General features: G+C 38.2%; 1 protein-coding gene across 1 annotated transcript in view; it reads right to left on the reverse strand.

The window, feature by feature from the left end:
• Positions 1–15,872, reverse strand: part of GRM3 (glutamate metabotropic receptor 3) — a 277,783-nt gene that overhangs the window by 73,452 nt on the left and 188,459 nt on the right. Inside the window, exon 3 of the mRNA XM_006158745.2 lies at positions 12,095–12,950. Within this exon, the coding sequence (XP_006158807.1) occupies positions 12,095–12,950 (856 nt within the window). The remainder of the gene's footprint in view (positions 1–12,094; positions 12,951–15,872) is intronic.

Below are 15,872 nucleotides of genomic sequence, written 5' to 3' on the forward strand. Positions count from 1 at the left end.
GGGCTTGTATGCTCACCAGAGAGACAGAGAGAGAGAAAGAAAAAAATTACTCTCTGGGGGGATGGCTATGCTGCAATCCTTTCTCTTCCATTCTTCTCTTGGGATTTTGGGCATGCACACACATGTGTCTGGTGTGATTTTTAAGCCGCCATATCTGGTACGCCAACCATGGTCAACTACGTGGGAGTCCAATGACATAACCACTATGCCATCTGCTATTCCAGTGTTTTGTTTGTTTGTTTTTTAAGAGATATTTTTGCTATTGGGTGCTTGTGCTTACTGGAGAGACAGAGATGGAGAGACAGAAAGCAAGAAATCACCCCCCACCACCACCACCACACCGGGGATGGCCACACTGTAATCCATTTTCCTGTTGGGAATTGGAGCAATCGCGCACATGCACCCAGCATGTTTTAAGCTATTGAGTTCAGGATTCACACTGCAGTTGACTGTGGGAGTCCAGAGACACAACCATTATGCCATCTATGGGTCCCCAGGATAAGGTTTTAGGGGGAATTCAAATAGGCAAAATCAGTACAGAAACCCATTTCTGAAAGATGGCGCTTTGGCTTTCCTTTTAGAAATATTATATACTCATTTTTACTGTTTAAATAGTATTAAAAATGACTTAGAGTTCATAGTGAATAAAAATAAAGGGTATATTAATAGCTACAATAGCCAAAGACATATTTATTGATGACTGAGAAATGATCAATAATCTTTGCTTTCTATTTTTAATAAAATTGTGATACTCAAGGTTTAAGGTTTTATTAAGCTTATAAGTATTTTAGGGACAAAAATTTTTTTTTCTTTTTCTTTTTTTTTGGAGAGATTTTCGCTATAGGGCGCATGCGCTTGCCAGACAGACAGACATAGAGACAGAAAGTGAGAAATCACCCCCCAGGGGGGATGGTCATGCCACAATCCCTTCTCCTCCATTCTCCTCTTGGGATCTTGGGCATGTATGCACACGCACCCGGCGTGAGTTTTGAGCCACTGGGTCTGGGACACGAACCGTGGTCAACTACGTGAGAGTCTAGTGACATAGCCATTACGCTACCTGCTGGTTCCCATCTTTTTTCTTATAGTACCCCAAGAAGCTGATATAATGCTACCATATAATTATGGATGACTGAACTGAATAAAAAGACAAATAAAAACTTTGTGATAGAAAGTTTTAAGAAGTTCTAATTTATGAATATGTCCATGGTGTTCAAAATTTTTTTTTAGAAATAAAACTTGATTTGTAATGTGTACCATAAAACAGTCACCACCCTAACAATGAATGGAGCAAGAAAAACTTTCAAAATCATCAACAAACAAACAAACAAGCACCAAACAAAGCCAAGACTACTATGGTCTTAGATGGAAATTCTGGAAGAGTTTCAGACTCAATGTTATCTGATTTCTTTTATCAATATACTTTTAATTCAGTATGGATATTTGTAATTAGAGTGAAACAATGGGGTACCAGGAAAGAAAAGTGTAGTCTCAAATAGCATTTAAGGCATGGTGGCTTATAGCCTGATTATTTTTGTTTCTTTCTATCTTTTTTTTGGAGGGGCAATTTACTATTGATTCTCAGAGATAACAGTATGATATTGCAAATATTGATCTAGTGCAATTTGATGCTCTCCGAGTTAGAAGTGATGTATATAATTGCAGCTCTTTGCTATGAGTCATTCTTCATTGATGATACTTTGGCGGCAATTAATGAGAGTCAACAAATATCTTTTTGGATAATGAGCATTTTGAGGTGATTGTTATTGATTACTGCAACTGGACATAGTAAGTTAAGCCAAGTGACAATGGGATGATACCTATTTATTTCCTGGGTACAGACCTATTTTTTTTCCTCCTTAGGAAGAAATAGTTGAAAGTAATAAGTGATTAGAGAATAGATGGACTTGGGTTGGCTTTGGAAGCCACTTAATTTCACAGATTTGAGAACGTAAGTCATTTAACTCCTTTGAGCCTCAAGTAAATCTATAAAATAGAGGGAAATAATTTTTATCTACCTGACAGGATTTTTCCGAGAATAAATGGATAAAAGTATTCATAATGGCTATTGCCAGGCTGGTAGCAGTTGATAAACATTAGTTTTTTTTTTTTTCTTTACTTTCCTTTAGATTAGATCTTTTTGTTTTTAGCTAAGTTTAGGGTGAAGAGAAGTTAGTAATCACAATCAATATCATGTTGGATAAATTTACATATTTTATGGAAGGTACATTTCAGATTCAATTTATAAAATCAGATTAATATTTCACCATTTCAACTAAATTTTAATTTCCAAATGAACTCTCAATTTTGATGCCACTTACACAGAGGGGAATATATGAAAAGTTATAAACATGCTTATATTGAATGATCTCTCCTCCTGAAAAATCCTTTTCTTTATCCTCACTTTTAATGAAATTTTGGTCATACCCAGATTTACATATTTTAGGAAGTCTCTTCTGACCCCCTGTTCACTTTGATTTCTCATTTGTGTCTCCATACTGAACAAAACATGGCTCTCTTAAGTGGCCAACAATGCACTGCTACAAAGTGTTAAAGTCACATTTATTTATTACCCTCACCAGTTGCTAAGGTACTTGAGGGCAGAAAGAATGTTTTTAATTTTTTTCTTCTAATTTTGTAGTACCTGGCACTGATTTACACTGAATACTAAAGAGTTCCTGAAAAGCTTCATAATAATAGGACGTGTTGTCTTCTGGTAGGTGTATATGTCACCATTGTCCATAAATTTCCTCCATATTATTTTTTTTTAAAGAGGTTCTCTTGCAGCACCACCTTTATAACAACTGATTTCCAGTTTGGCCTTTAATTTATTATGAAGAATAAATTTGTCAAAAGTTTGCTATAAGGAAACACGAGACCTGTAGCTTGCCAAACGGTTTACTATAGGGATGAAATGCGTATTCTTGTCTCAGAAAGGAATCAAACTCACCTAGATTAAAGACTCTCAAATTCTTTTCCTATACTTGGCTTTATATGTGTATAATCCATTTTACAACTAAAACAGAAAAAAGTAATCTTTTCCAAATTGGTTGATTAATTAAAGTAATACATCAAACTGCCTTAATTTTAAGATTTTTTTTAAAAACTAAATTTGTAAAAGTTTAATTTTTATTACTTTTACTGGTTATCTTTTAGGGTGAAAAAAACGAATGAAAGCCAAATAGCTGGTTGATATTAATGGTCAACCATAGAACATCTAATCATACTTGGGTCAGTGGCTAATGTGTATGAACATAATTTTGTAATTTCAATGTCATTTTGCAAATTTAAGATATAATTGACTTTGTTCTAGTAAAAACTGTTAGTGGGTTTTTTATTTTAATAGAAGTAAATCTGAATATTCTTAAATATTTTTATTGTAATAATAATATTCTTATTACACTTTAACCACTTTTAATTTACTAGACAGTGGAATGAATCTTTTCACTACCATAGTTTGAGAATAACCAGACACAAATGGAGTGCCTACACTGTCCCAAGGACAGTGTGAGGGGTTGGGAAGAAATACAACGTATGACTATGTAACTTTTCCTGCAGATGTGACGTGGAGTAACTCACTGGGGACACTCGTTACACATTTAAAGTAAGAGGGAGGTGAGAATGGTGACCAGTCCTCAAGGTCTTTGTCATTCTTTTAGATGACTATCCTGAGGGTATAACATCAGTATCCTTAGACTGCAGAAGTTTTGGTCACTGCTTAGGCATCGTGATAATTTTGCTGGGCTCTTATGAAGGCTCACTAAAAACTCTTTGGGAAAGACTTTCTATCCTCTTCTGTTCAATACATTATGCTCTAATCATTGAAAACAGAGAAAATTCCTCTGTTTCAACACGTGATCACTCCTGGTTAGAATATTTTTCTGAACCCCATTGAAAATACCTCCTTTCTCTGTGTTGGCTTTTCACTGTCCTACTGAGGATAAGTTAGTAACATATAGGTATACGGAAGTGAGAAAAACATGTATTTTCAGTTAAACTGTGACAATGTTTCCACGTGTTAGAAACCTGAAAAGAGGTTGTTGTGGGTTAGTACAGGATATCTAAAAGGTGAGTAATGTAGGGTAAACTGATTTTCATGTATTTGTTTATTTAGTTTAGTTTAAAAGAACTATTTATTTGATTTTATTTGTTATTATTATTTAAATTTGCTCCAAAGCACATGTTCTCACCAGAAAGAAACAAGAAGAGAGGGAAGGAGGGAGAGAAGGAGAGGGAGAGAGAGAGAGAGAGAGAGAGAGAGAGAGAGAGAGAGAGAGAAGTGAGAAGTGAGAAAGCCACCAAATCTGGGACTTGAACCACTGTTGACCATGTGGAAGTCCGGCACCATAACCACCGTGCCACCTACTTGCCCCAGGTAAACTGATTTTAAGCAGCATGTTAGCTACCTTTTAAATGAATATGGAAGATTTACTGCTGAGTGAAGCAAACCAGACTATGAAGGAGAGATAGTGTAGTCCTCACTTAATATATACCGAAAGTCCACACTCTATGGAGAAAACTGAAAGGATGGAGGATATAGAAGCATGGAGAACAGTTGAGGATGCTGGAGACAGTGAGGAAGGGGAGTGGGAGGTGGGGGAGGGTGAGAAGAAGGGAATCAAGGAGAAAAAGAAAGAAGCAAAGCATTTAAGGGACACAAAAATGGAAAGTTATCTGTTGATGATAATGTGTATGATAATATCTTTAACTGGACTAATATACAGTGTATTCATGCTGGGAAAAGTCATTTTACCAGCTGTGGTTACGTCTAGTGATTGAACGTATAAAATAAATTTTTAAAAATGCTCAAAATATTTTCTCTGATTTCTAGACACCTTCACAAATGATGTTACTGTAAATATATCACAGTGTCCTCAAAGTCTGGAAACCTGGAGGAAATCATATATTTGTTGTACTTTTGTCTGACTAGCAAGGTGGCAGAATATATTTCTTTCATACATCATTGGGGATGACCACCATTTTATGCTGAATAGATAGGATGGATTTTCAAATGAATCGAAATGAAGATGATAAGATTATAATAGCAGCTCTAATGATTACGGTAGTAATAAGCAGCAGCAGCAGAAAAACCACAGGCCAAAGTAGAAAATTAATTTTCTGAGAGGCTCTGGTCTTCTATTGCATCACATTAAAATGGGAATCATTTCTCAAGCTTCTGAGACACCAACGCACAGAGACATGGTGCATAAACAAATAAGTGACCACATTAGGGCTGCCCTTTGAGGGCTTAAATCTTATTCTTGTGACCCCAGGAAGCTGACCACAGAGAAAAGAGAAGAAAGAAGTACAGGATATTTATCTTTATGTTTTAGCAATGCTTTTGATCAGCAGAGCTGGAACAAGTTTCTGTGCTTTTGTGGGAACTACAAATGTTCCAGGGGAGGAAGCAAGATCAAGAGCAGTTTGCTCTTTTAGAGAACTTCAAAGCCCATTCATCTAAAGATGTCGCCATTACCATTTTGGCCTCCTCACTGTGCTTTGGATGGCCTTGTACTTTTCAAGAGGAGAGCCTTGCTGGGCTGGGGCCAGCCAAAATGTATTCCTTGGAGTGCAGTGTCCCAGAAAATCTGCCCTTTCTGGCCAGTGGTCTGTGAGTATAGTCCCAACCAGGAGTGATTCTCATTCGCTCTGGATGAGTCAGATGCAGAGGTGAGTAGGCAGCAAAGCTGGACTGCCCATCTTCTTGTCTCTGCTCCTCTTCCAGGAGGGGAGAGTTGTACACATAAGAACAAGGCTGGACCATCTCTAACAGGCTCCAGGCTTCTGATCCCAGTAGTCTGTCTCTTTACCAGTACCAAGAGATAAGTGAAGGGAAAGGAGCAAGAAAGCAGCCAACCTAGCAAACGAATTAAAAGTGTCATAGTGTGCATTTTATCCAGTCCTCCTATGAACACCAGCCAGTAGTAAGAGGGAACTCACTTGCAGGTCAAGGCCTGAAGTAAGATTTGTTTAGGGAGTTTAGATCTTTTCTATCCAAGACAGTCAATATTTTTCCAATCCAAAACCAAAACCAAACAGAAAACCTAGGGCAAGATTTTAATATTGCAGCCCCTAATAATCCTACTTTTAGACTGTGGAGTTAGTTACCTCACACTAGATGCTGTGGTAACCTCCATGAACCAGAGACTACATCTAATTTACTGTTGGGTCTCCAAGTCCTAGCATAATGTCTACACAGACCTGTGAAATGATCAGACAAACTATAACCTTGATAGTCTGTTCTGTCATCTATTCCTTATGTGACCTTGAATGGATTTCTTCTTGTGTCAAGTTCTCAATTTCTCCATTCTCACACATTGGCCCACCCCTGGGAATTACACAGACAAATGTTATGAATGTTATTCCTGAGATAATGCCTACATGACACTGGATGTGTCTTGGGCCACTTCTGGCAATTATGTTTAGTAGGTGGAAGCTCTTTCTTTTTACTTTTGAATCGGGTGTGCTCTGGTTACGACATCATTCTGACAGCCGAGTTCACCCTTGTGTGCTTCAGTAAAGGAAGATAATAATGCTGGCAGCCCCATTTCTACCTCTGTCAAGTAAGGAGTAGGGCCAAGCTCATCTTTGAAGAAGGCCTTTTGCAACGCTCTGATTTTATTCTATCCTACTTTCTGGAACTGGTATCAGAATGAAAAGAAGAGAGATTGTACGATACGTGAACACAGTGACAGTAATGTTGCATTTCTTGAAATGTTTAATAGACCTCTCTGTTTCCTCGGTTCTTAACTGTCTTGGGTAGTTTACCTTTCCTTCTATGCAATGAGCACATGGAATTTTACTCAAAGTAATATTGAAAAGTCACATGACATGAAACATAATTCTCACTTAAATATTTACTTTAGAATTCTGGATGATTTTTCTACCAAAAATTTTTAGTAATTAAAAAAAATAAATATTTCTGGGCTAGTTCCCTAACATAGCAGTCATGTGTTGATCAAGAGAAACTGGATCCCACATGGTGATTGTGATTTGCATCCCTGTCCTGACCAGCCTAAAACACACCAGCACATGTGTGAGTGCTCAAGATCTAAAGGGCTGGTGGACTGCTTGAGTAGGATCACTGTGTGACCAGACCCCCTCTCTCTTTTACTCTCATGGGTACACACATGCATTGTATCATGACTAAAGGGAAAAACAACTAACGCTTTCCAACTTTTTGAAGGTTTGGAATTTAAGGTTCAACATTCAAAGTTTGGATGTTTGATAAACCACTTTTGCTCCAATTAATTGAAAAGGCAGCTCAGGAGTATTAAAGGACTCATAAAAGGGGACACAGAAAGGAACAAATTTTAAACCTACTGATTGATTGTCTTTCATTCCTTCGATAGCATTTCAGTAATGTGTAGAGTGGGCTAGAAATGTAGTGGGTGTTCGGGATCAAAAGCCACAACTTTCCAGAGTCCTTGTGTACCTACAAAAGCAGTCCTCAGTCTGGAGATGCAGATTTTAGTTCTAGCCTCTGCCACTAGGCAGATGAATGGCCTTGGGCCAATCATTTTCAGTTTTGAGACTTCATCTATAATACATGTGATTGATAGCTGTCTTCCAGCTCTAATGTTATCTGGTTTTCAATTTATCTAAAATAAAATGATAGATTATAACTAAAGAGTGCTTAGGTAAATGTAAGCCATTATAGAAAAAACAAGTCATTCTACTTTTCTTTCTTGAAATTCATCTGTTTATGAAGAAAAAAATAACATTAAATTTACAGTATGAATGTATCATTTGGTTGCTGTTCTCATTTCAGTACACACATGCACTGTATCATGACTAATGCTTTTCATAATATCTGTTTACATAATATTTACATAATATCTGTTCTATGTCAGAAACCGTGTTGGGCATTTGAGATTAGAGCTGCAATAGATGTTCTATGACTTAAAAGAGTTCACAATCTACTAATGGAATTGGAGAAGAAAACATGAGTTTGAGTGTTAAGTGCTCTTCATAGTCAACAAATTTTACTAAGTGCTTGTTATGTTTGGGATACATACATTACACATGTGGTATGTTTGCAGGGGGCTGGTAAGTGCACTGAAGATTTAAGGATGACTCAAGATTCACTGTGAAGGTAACATTTAAGTAAAGGCTTGATGGGATAATGGGAACTGTTTGGCCAGCAGGAACTTATAGTGAAATGTTGTAAAGTTGAAAACAACTGTGGTGAGAATGAGGTAAGCAAGAAGGAAAGCAGAAGTGATGACAGGACAGTAGTAAGTATAGGGAGGGGAAGATTAGGTAGGGCCTTGGAGGACATTATGAGGACTTAGGCTATGGGAGAAATAAAGGAGCTCCTTTAGGGGATTTAAACAGGGGAGAGACTTGCTCTGACTTGTTTTACAAGAATATCTGGCTGTTATGTAGAGAATGGATTGTAAAGGCCGGGCTACTGGTAGGTTGGAGGAAGTTAGTTACAATGGTATGACGGAAATGTAGGTTAGAGGTGTTTGGACCAGGGTGGTTTGGACCAGGGTGGTAGCAGTTGAGATGAGACAAGGGGTAAGAATCTGGATCAGTTTTGAAGGTAGGGTCAACAAGAGTTGTTAATGAATTCGATAAAAGATATGAGAGAAAGCAAACTTCCAGAATGATATGGGAAAAAGGAAGGACACTTATTCTGGTTTAAAAAGTCCAAGAAATGCTTTCTAAAGTGGGTATTAATTTAGTCTTGAAGAGGCACAAGGATAGTGAAGGTACCAGTTAAGGCAGGTGGCGGTGGAGGATGGTGTTCTTGGCAGAGGAACTAGCATGTATGGAGAGTATGAGGCAAAGATAAAGGTATAGTATATTTGGGGACCTGTGACTAGTATTAATGCCAGGAAAGGAGAGTGGGGTGTACAGCAGGAGATGAATATAGAGAGGTGGACAGTGGTTAGATCCTATCCCAGAAGAGCTCACTATTTAGAAGAATCTTTAACAAGACTTAATTCTGGAAAAATCTGTTTGGCAAAAGGAATATTCAAATTGGGTTGACTTCAAACAAGACCCATATTGGCCAATGCTGGATTTAGCTAGTAGGAATGCACCAAAACACCACGGAGTATTTTAATTTATTTAAAAATTCCCAAGAGACCCAGTTCTTTCATCTCATAAAGACTAAAGATATTAAGGAATTAGCTACATCTACCCCTAGTCAGAAGAACCTTGGAGTAAATGCACTGAGTACAAGCAGATGGCTGGAAAAAGACGTTTTAGACCCAATTGCACAGATTGTTTAGTGTCTGCTAAGTGTTTGTTATTGTGCCTAGTCCATTGCTACGATATGCAAGTTAGAAAAACAGAGATTATCTCAGAAGAAAGCATGCGTGTATATCTATCTATCTACATCTATCTATCTACATCTATCCATCTATATCTATCTATCTATCTATCTATCTATCTATCTATCTATCTATCTATCATCTATCTATCTATCTATCACAACAAATCTGCTTTTCAATAGCTAACTAAGGCAGGCTTCCATAGTACATCTCTCTCTCTCTCTTTTTTAATGTAGTTTTGCCATAGGGCATGTGCATTCACCAGACAAGGAGGGAGAAAAAGAGAAAATGAGAAAGCACCCTTCTTCCTTCTCCACTTGGTCTAGGATTCAGAACTACATAGTTGGCCATGTTGGATCCAGCCACTTTAACCACTTTGTCACTGACTGGCCCAGAACATCTCAATTTTAAAGCAGTAGCATCGCATACATACTTATTATCATCCTTTACCCATTTCCAAAGTAAAAAAAAAAAAGTATGTGTATATGTTTAATCATATTTAGGTTACTATAAACACAAATGTACATTATATAACCTACATTCTTTGATGCCTTATATACATACACACATATGTATGTGTCATGTGTGTATGTATTCCTTCTAGCAAAGTGATAGATTTTCCTTGGTTTATTTATTTAACATGCTATTTAGCTAATTTAGCATCTTGGTATCCTCCCATAGTAACGTGTTTCCTTGCTCAATTCTCATGGCTAAGAATATTTATCTTGTGTCTGTCTGAATTCTGTCTCTTTGCTGCAGTTTAAATCTGTTTTTTGCCCTCCTACTCTTCAGAGATGGAGAATGACTGGTAATGTCTGACAAACTGAGAAGCTAAAATAGCACTTGTGGTCAGGTCTGCACAGCCAAACTGAATTGTAGACTCAGAACCAGCAATTCAACAAGACAGATAAAAAGAAGATACTTTTGCTTTATTTATCCAAATAATGACCTTATTTCTTTTCTTTTAAGGCCCAAGTAGTTAGCAGAATGAAAGAAAATGTTTTGGTTACATAAAACATCTTGCAAGGGCTCTCTAAAACCTGAGTTCTCTTTATATTAGTGTTTATAAATGGATGTATTTGTGTATTTGCATACTAAGGAATAAGGAATGATCTAGAGTAACAGTTAATTCATATGTGTGATGAATAAAGACAGACGATGACCACAGTGGTAGTCTGAAGGGGGAGTGTGTGCTGAAGTGTTTCATTCGTCTGAGAATTTAGTGCATTGTCGATACCTGAGAGTTTGTTTATTTTCACAGTAAAGCTATTCTTTTTTTGCTGACTTTAAGGTCCACTGTTATTTTCCTGCAGATTTCAATAGGAAATGGTTAAGGATTTTTAGACAAATGTTAATTTTCAATTATTGGTTCAATTTTATTCATTTTTTTTGTTTTTTTTAATATGAAATATACCTATAGGAATATAGGTAAAAGAAAGTTTAATCTTTACTACTTTTTTAGTAGTTGTTCGGTTCTAATCCTAAGGGGTGGTATCCATCAGATGAGTAGGAAGGGTTGCTGACAGGCCTGACTTCTACCACCTTTGAAGAAAAGAAGATCTGCAAAAATACAGACTGGTAATTTTGGTAGTTATTTTTCAGGACTGTCTTAGGAGTGAGAATTCTGGAATAGAAGGCAGTAGTCATGAGGTCACCTCAGTATTGCCAGTGATTTCTCCGACCACTTAACTTCTGACTGATCGCTGATAAGGGAGATGTGAGAGCCTGCATCAGTAGTAGTATGATTCTAACATACAAACTTTCAGGTCTTGGATGAAAAAGCAATTGAAACACACTGTGCAGACTCAAATGATGCTCTAGTGGCAGGAGTGATTTTTAGCAACTTAGATAAGTAAAAGGATTTTATCATTATGATGTTTTGACACCAAGAGCTCTAGTGCCCAATTGCATTACTTATTGTTTTCTGATTAGGTACTACAATATATACACTCAGAACAAGTATGTTAATGAACTAATACTACAGGTACCTTAGTAGAGAATGCAGACATAAATACTTTGTACTTTTTATATGTTAGTAATGCATTAAATGCAAAATACTCTATTTAGAAATATTTAGGCTATATTTAGAAATGAATGAAAAGGCAGAAAAACCACTTTGAATGCATCTTTGCATGTTCACTACTGTATTAGAATGACTTCCATCAGTCTTATACTCAGCATCATAGGAAAAAAAAGTGTCATTTTATAACATAATTTGAGAAAACTCCACAACTCTTAGTACCTAGATGGATATGTATCTATGTAGTAGAAAAAATACACTCAAATATCTAGAAATTACCGTAGTCTGGGATCTTTCCTATTTTGCCCCTAATTAGACTCTGGAAAAATAGTGACGTCTTTTTTTTTTTCTCTCACCCACTGTGAAAGTTATGAGATTCTTTTGCTCAAATCACCCACAAGGAAAGCTTGAAAGTTCATGTTCCTTAGAGAGTTGCCAAATCTGCTAAAGAAGATTAAATGCCCACATCCCATGTGTCACATCCTGCAGCGAACAAGAAGGACAGCATACATAGCAGGGCCAGCATCTAGTCAGCTGCCACAGTGGGGCTATCAGCCCAGTCTAAGGGGGTCTTTTATTTCCAGGTAGTGTATCAGCCAAGATATTCATTCAAAAATGAGTAAGAACATCAAAGTTCCATCCTATTGCATCTTGGGATAATATTTGTTTAGCAGTTTGAAGTTATTTTGTGGCTCTAAAATTAGATTTCTGACTGGGGGCAGAGGGAGTTGGTTCCTGTTTGATTCTACCCACTTGCACTATAGAAGAGGATTAAAGGTCCTTTGCCTACCTGTGAAGTTGATTTTCAGCAAGTAATCCTTGTACAGCTTCTTCCCATCCAGGATCTTCATAGCATCGCAAAGCTTGGTCGTGTTGGGACAGAGTGTGCGCTGCATCTTGTGCAGGGCGTGGGCCATGGCATACACCGCGTTCACCACAAACATGATTTTGGATTCTTGCTCATAGTTGCTGCTGTCGATAGCCAGGTGCTTGTCACAAACGCGTCTGTGGTTCCGCTTGTTCTGGAGGCTGCACTGGAATTTCTGCTCCCAGAAGTCCCGGAACCAGGGGTTGCGGTGGTTGTTGTAGGGGTTGAGGCTCTGGAAGTAGTGGTCGAACTGGCGGACAGGATGTGAGGCCAGCTCCAGGGTGATAGCGCCGTAGGCCACGTGCTCACTGCCCTTGACGATGCTCTCCTGTGCGCCCCAGCCGTCACTGGCCACCCAGGTGAAGGAGGCGTTGGCACGGTTGGCTGCTGCGATGAGCTCGCGCGAGTCATCCCCACGCATGAAGAGGACCACAACGCGAGCATTGGGCTTCTGCAGCAGCTCTCGGATCACGCTGTCGTAGGACTTGCGGATGTTGGAGCGGCCCACCTTCTCTGCGGTGGCGATACAGATGTTGCGCAGGCGGGCTTCTTGCTCAAAGGCCTCGATCCCGGTCTCCCCATAGTCGCCCTCAGAAGCCACGGTGGACACATAGGTCCAGTTGAAGAAGCGCAAGATCTCGGCCATGGCTTTGGCCTGGTAGAAGTCCGGGGGCACTGTCCTGGCAAAATAATCGTAGCGCGACTTGTCGCTGAGTTTGGCACTGGTAGACGCATAGCTTATCTGAGGGATCTGGAAGAGTCGCAGCAGGTTCGCCACCTGCAGGAGAGAGAACAGGCAAGTACCTTTTTTAGAAACCCAGAATGAGTGGACATGGAAAATGAATAATACCAAACATAGCTTTTACCAGCTCCCTTTTCATCTCTAGATTGCTAAAAACAATTTTAAAGTAAGAATTATTTTACTTTTTATTTTAAGATTTCTGCCATAGGGCATGTGCACTCACAGAGATACAGAGAGAAACAGGGAAAGTGAGGGGGGACGGCCACAGGCAATCCCCTCTTTCATTTTCCTCTTGGGATTCTGGGCATGCACATGAGCCAGGTGTGTTTCAAACTGTTGGATCCTGGACTCGAATTATAGTTGACCATGTGGGAGTCCCATACCTTAACCACTATACTACATGCTGGCCCAGTTGCTAAAGTTTTTTTTTTTTTTTGAGAGAGAGATTTTTGCTATAAGGTGCGCATACTTGCAGGAGAGACAGAGCAAGGAAGAGTGAGAGAGAAAGAGAGAAATCACCCCCTGGGGGGGATGCCCCACCCTGTTGTCCCTTCTCTTCCATTCTCCTCTCTGGATTTTGGGCACACACGCAAATGCTTCCACTGTGAATTTTACACCTCTGGGTCTGGAACTTGAAGGATGGTTGACTATGTGGGAGTCCAGTGATGTAACCATTACACCATCTACTGGTCCCAAGTTTTTTGATAGTATTGAGATGAATGAATGATGTTTCCCTGGACACTGTATTTTGCAAATGAAGGAGAAGGTCCATAGCAGGTGGTGTTTGCTTTGGAAAGGGATAAAGCAGGGAAATTTAAAGGGTACCACTCTCTTCCAGACTCTGTGCTAGACTACGATAAATCCTAGTGAGCTCCCCTCAAAGTGGTTGTTTTAGGTTTCTGGGGTCCTGCTATAGCTCAAACAATATGCTACAGTCAATTGGCCATACTTGGTTTTTGAGACAATTTGGCTGCAGTTGTATAGAAAGAGCCTGGGTGTTGTCATATTCTCACTTCCTCCTCTTTTGCTAAAAATGTCAGTCTCTGAAAGCATTTAATTTGGGAACTGTATGCCACATGGACAGTTCAAATTAGACATTTATTATCTAGGTTAAACAAAAAAAGAGAGAGAGACAGAAGAAAAAAATCTGAATTTCTATTTGGTTCATCTAAAATTTTAGGGATACATTTTTCTAAACTCCTGAAAAGCTTGACCAGAATTTACTTTTTGCTTTCTTTTTCTTTTTAAGATTTGCTTCTGCAACCAGTATGTGAAAAAACAAAACAAAACAAAACAACATATAAATATACTATTTCTTATGGCATTTTTGAGTAAAAAAAATCACATAAGGAAGTATTGAGGATCTTGTTATGAACAAACCACCTACCTACTTCAAAATATTTAAAGCTTATTCAGAATAAAAAGTATTACTTTCTTATCAATAATATTCTATTGTGTTTATTATAGAATACAAAAGGAAATTGATACTACCTTATCAAGGAATGTTCTATGCATAGAATATTTGCAGAAATATTGGGCATCAGAAAAGTCATGATGTATTTTTTTTTCTGTTTTTCTGTGTAAAACTGTGCATGACATTTTCGATGACCCAATAAATATTTACAAATATCTAAACAGGTTATAGATGTACTATATATCTAATAAGTTTGTGTTCTGGCTACCTCACATGTTCTGAAAATTTGTATCTCTATATTGATTTTAGTTACATAATATACTAAGTGAACTTTATCAGAAATTACATGGACTAGTCCAATGTACCTTATGAGTATTTTGCAATTTTCCTTCTGAAAATTGTGCTTTTGCATTTATATTTGACATGTAGGAAGCACAGCTTGAAATAAGCAGCTGTTAGCAAAGAACACAAGCAACATAAAACAACTGACATCTGAGTCCTGATTAATCATCATTTTATCTGGCAAAGGAAACCAACAGCCAAGTTCATATACAGCTACACAGCATGTTCTTGGAGATCTGGCCTGCTATTAAAACCCACAATTGATATAGCCTAGAACTATCCAAAATATATTTTCTGTATCTTTACAAATCCTGGTACCTCTCAGTTTTAGAACACCTAGTACTTAACATGAAATATAATGCAAATTTACGACTCACAATCTTTTTTGCATTAGATGTTCCAGATACGGGCGAATTTGGGGGAACGGATGTGAATGGCTAGATGAAATCAAGTATACCATTTATTTCTTTTTTTCTCAGCACCTCAAGGTTCTGGGCTAGATCAATTCATTTGTGCCTAGGACTATAACTTGCTTATTTAGACTAATTAAAATGTCAGGTGGCAGTAAGTGGGTATTGTCATTACTTAGTCTAGAAAGAGTTACTGGCTTCCATTGGACTTAGGTGCCATTATGACTGACTTGGTGATGAGTCCTGTCAGAATTGACTTGATTTTGGAGTTTCTAGCACTAGAGAGCCCACCTCTTTTTTTTTTTTAAATTATTTTATTTAACTTTATTTATTTATTTGAATTTGACCAGAGAGGGACAGAGGAAGAGAGAGAGAGAGAGAGAGTGAGAGCGAGCCGCCAGGTCCAGGATTTGAGCTATGGTTGGCCATGTGGGAATCCAGCACCCTTAACCACTTTGCCACATGCCGGCCCCCAAGCCCTCCTCTTTTTGATGCACTAGTTTTCTCATCTTTGAGTTATATTAATCAGGACCCAGACATCTTGGGAGGTAAAGGGACCTAAAAAAAATATCCACAGACATTATTATCTGGCAGTTAGGAACCACAGTGAAAGGATCCTAAACCACTAAAACTTTTTCTCCCAGGGGGGTAGGAATAATGAGAGGCTGCTCAACAAAAATGTTCTTGTCTTTTTTTTTTTTTTTTTTGGGGAGGTTTTCGCTATAGGGCGCGTGCGCTAGCCAGACAGACACAGAGAGAGACATAGAGACAGAAAGCGAGAAAACAACCCCC

This window comes from Tupaia chinensis, unplaced genomic scaffold (genome assembly GCF_000334495.1).
Source record: "Tupaia chinensis unplaced genomic scaffold, TupChi_1.0 Scaffold000606_1, whole genome shotgun sequence".
NCBI lineage: Eukaryota > Metazoa > Chordata > Mammalia > Scandentia > Tupaiidae > Tupaia > Tupaia belangeri.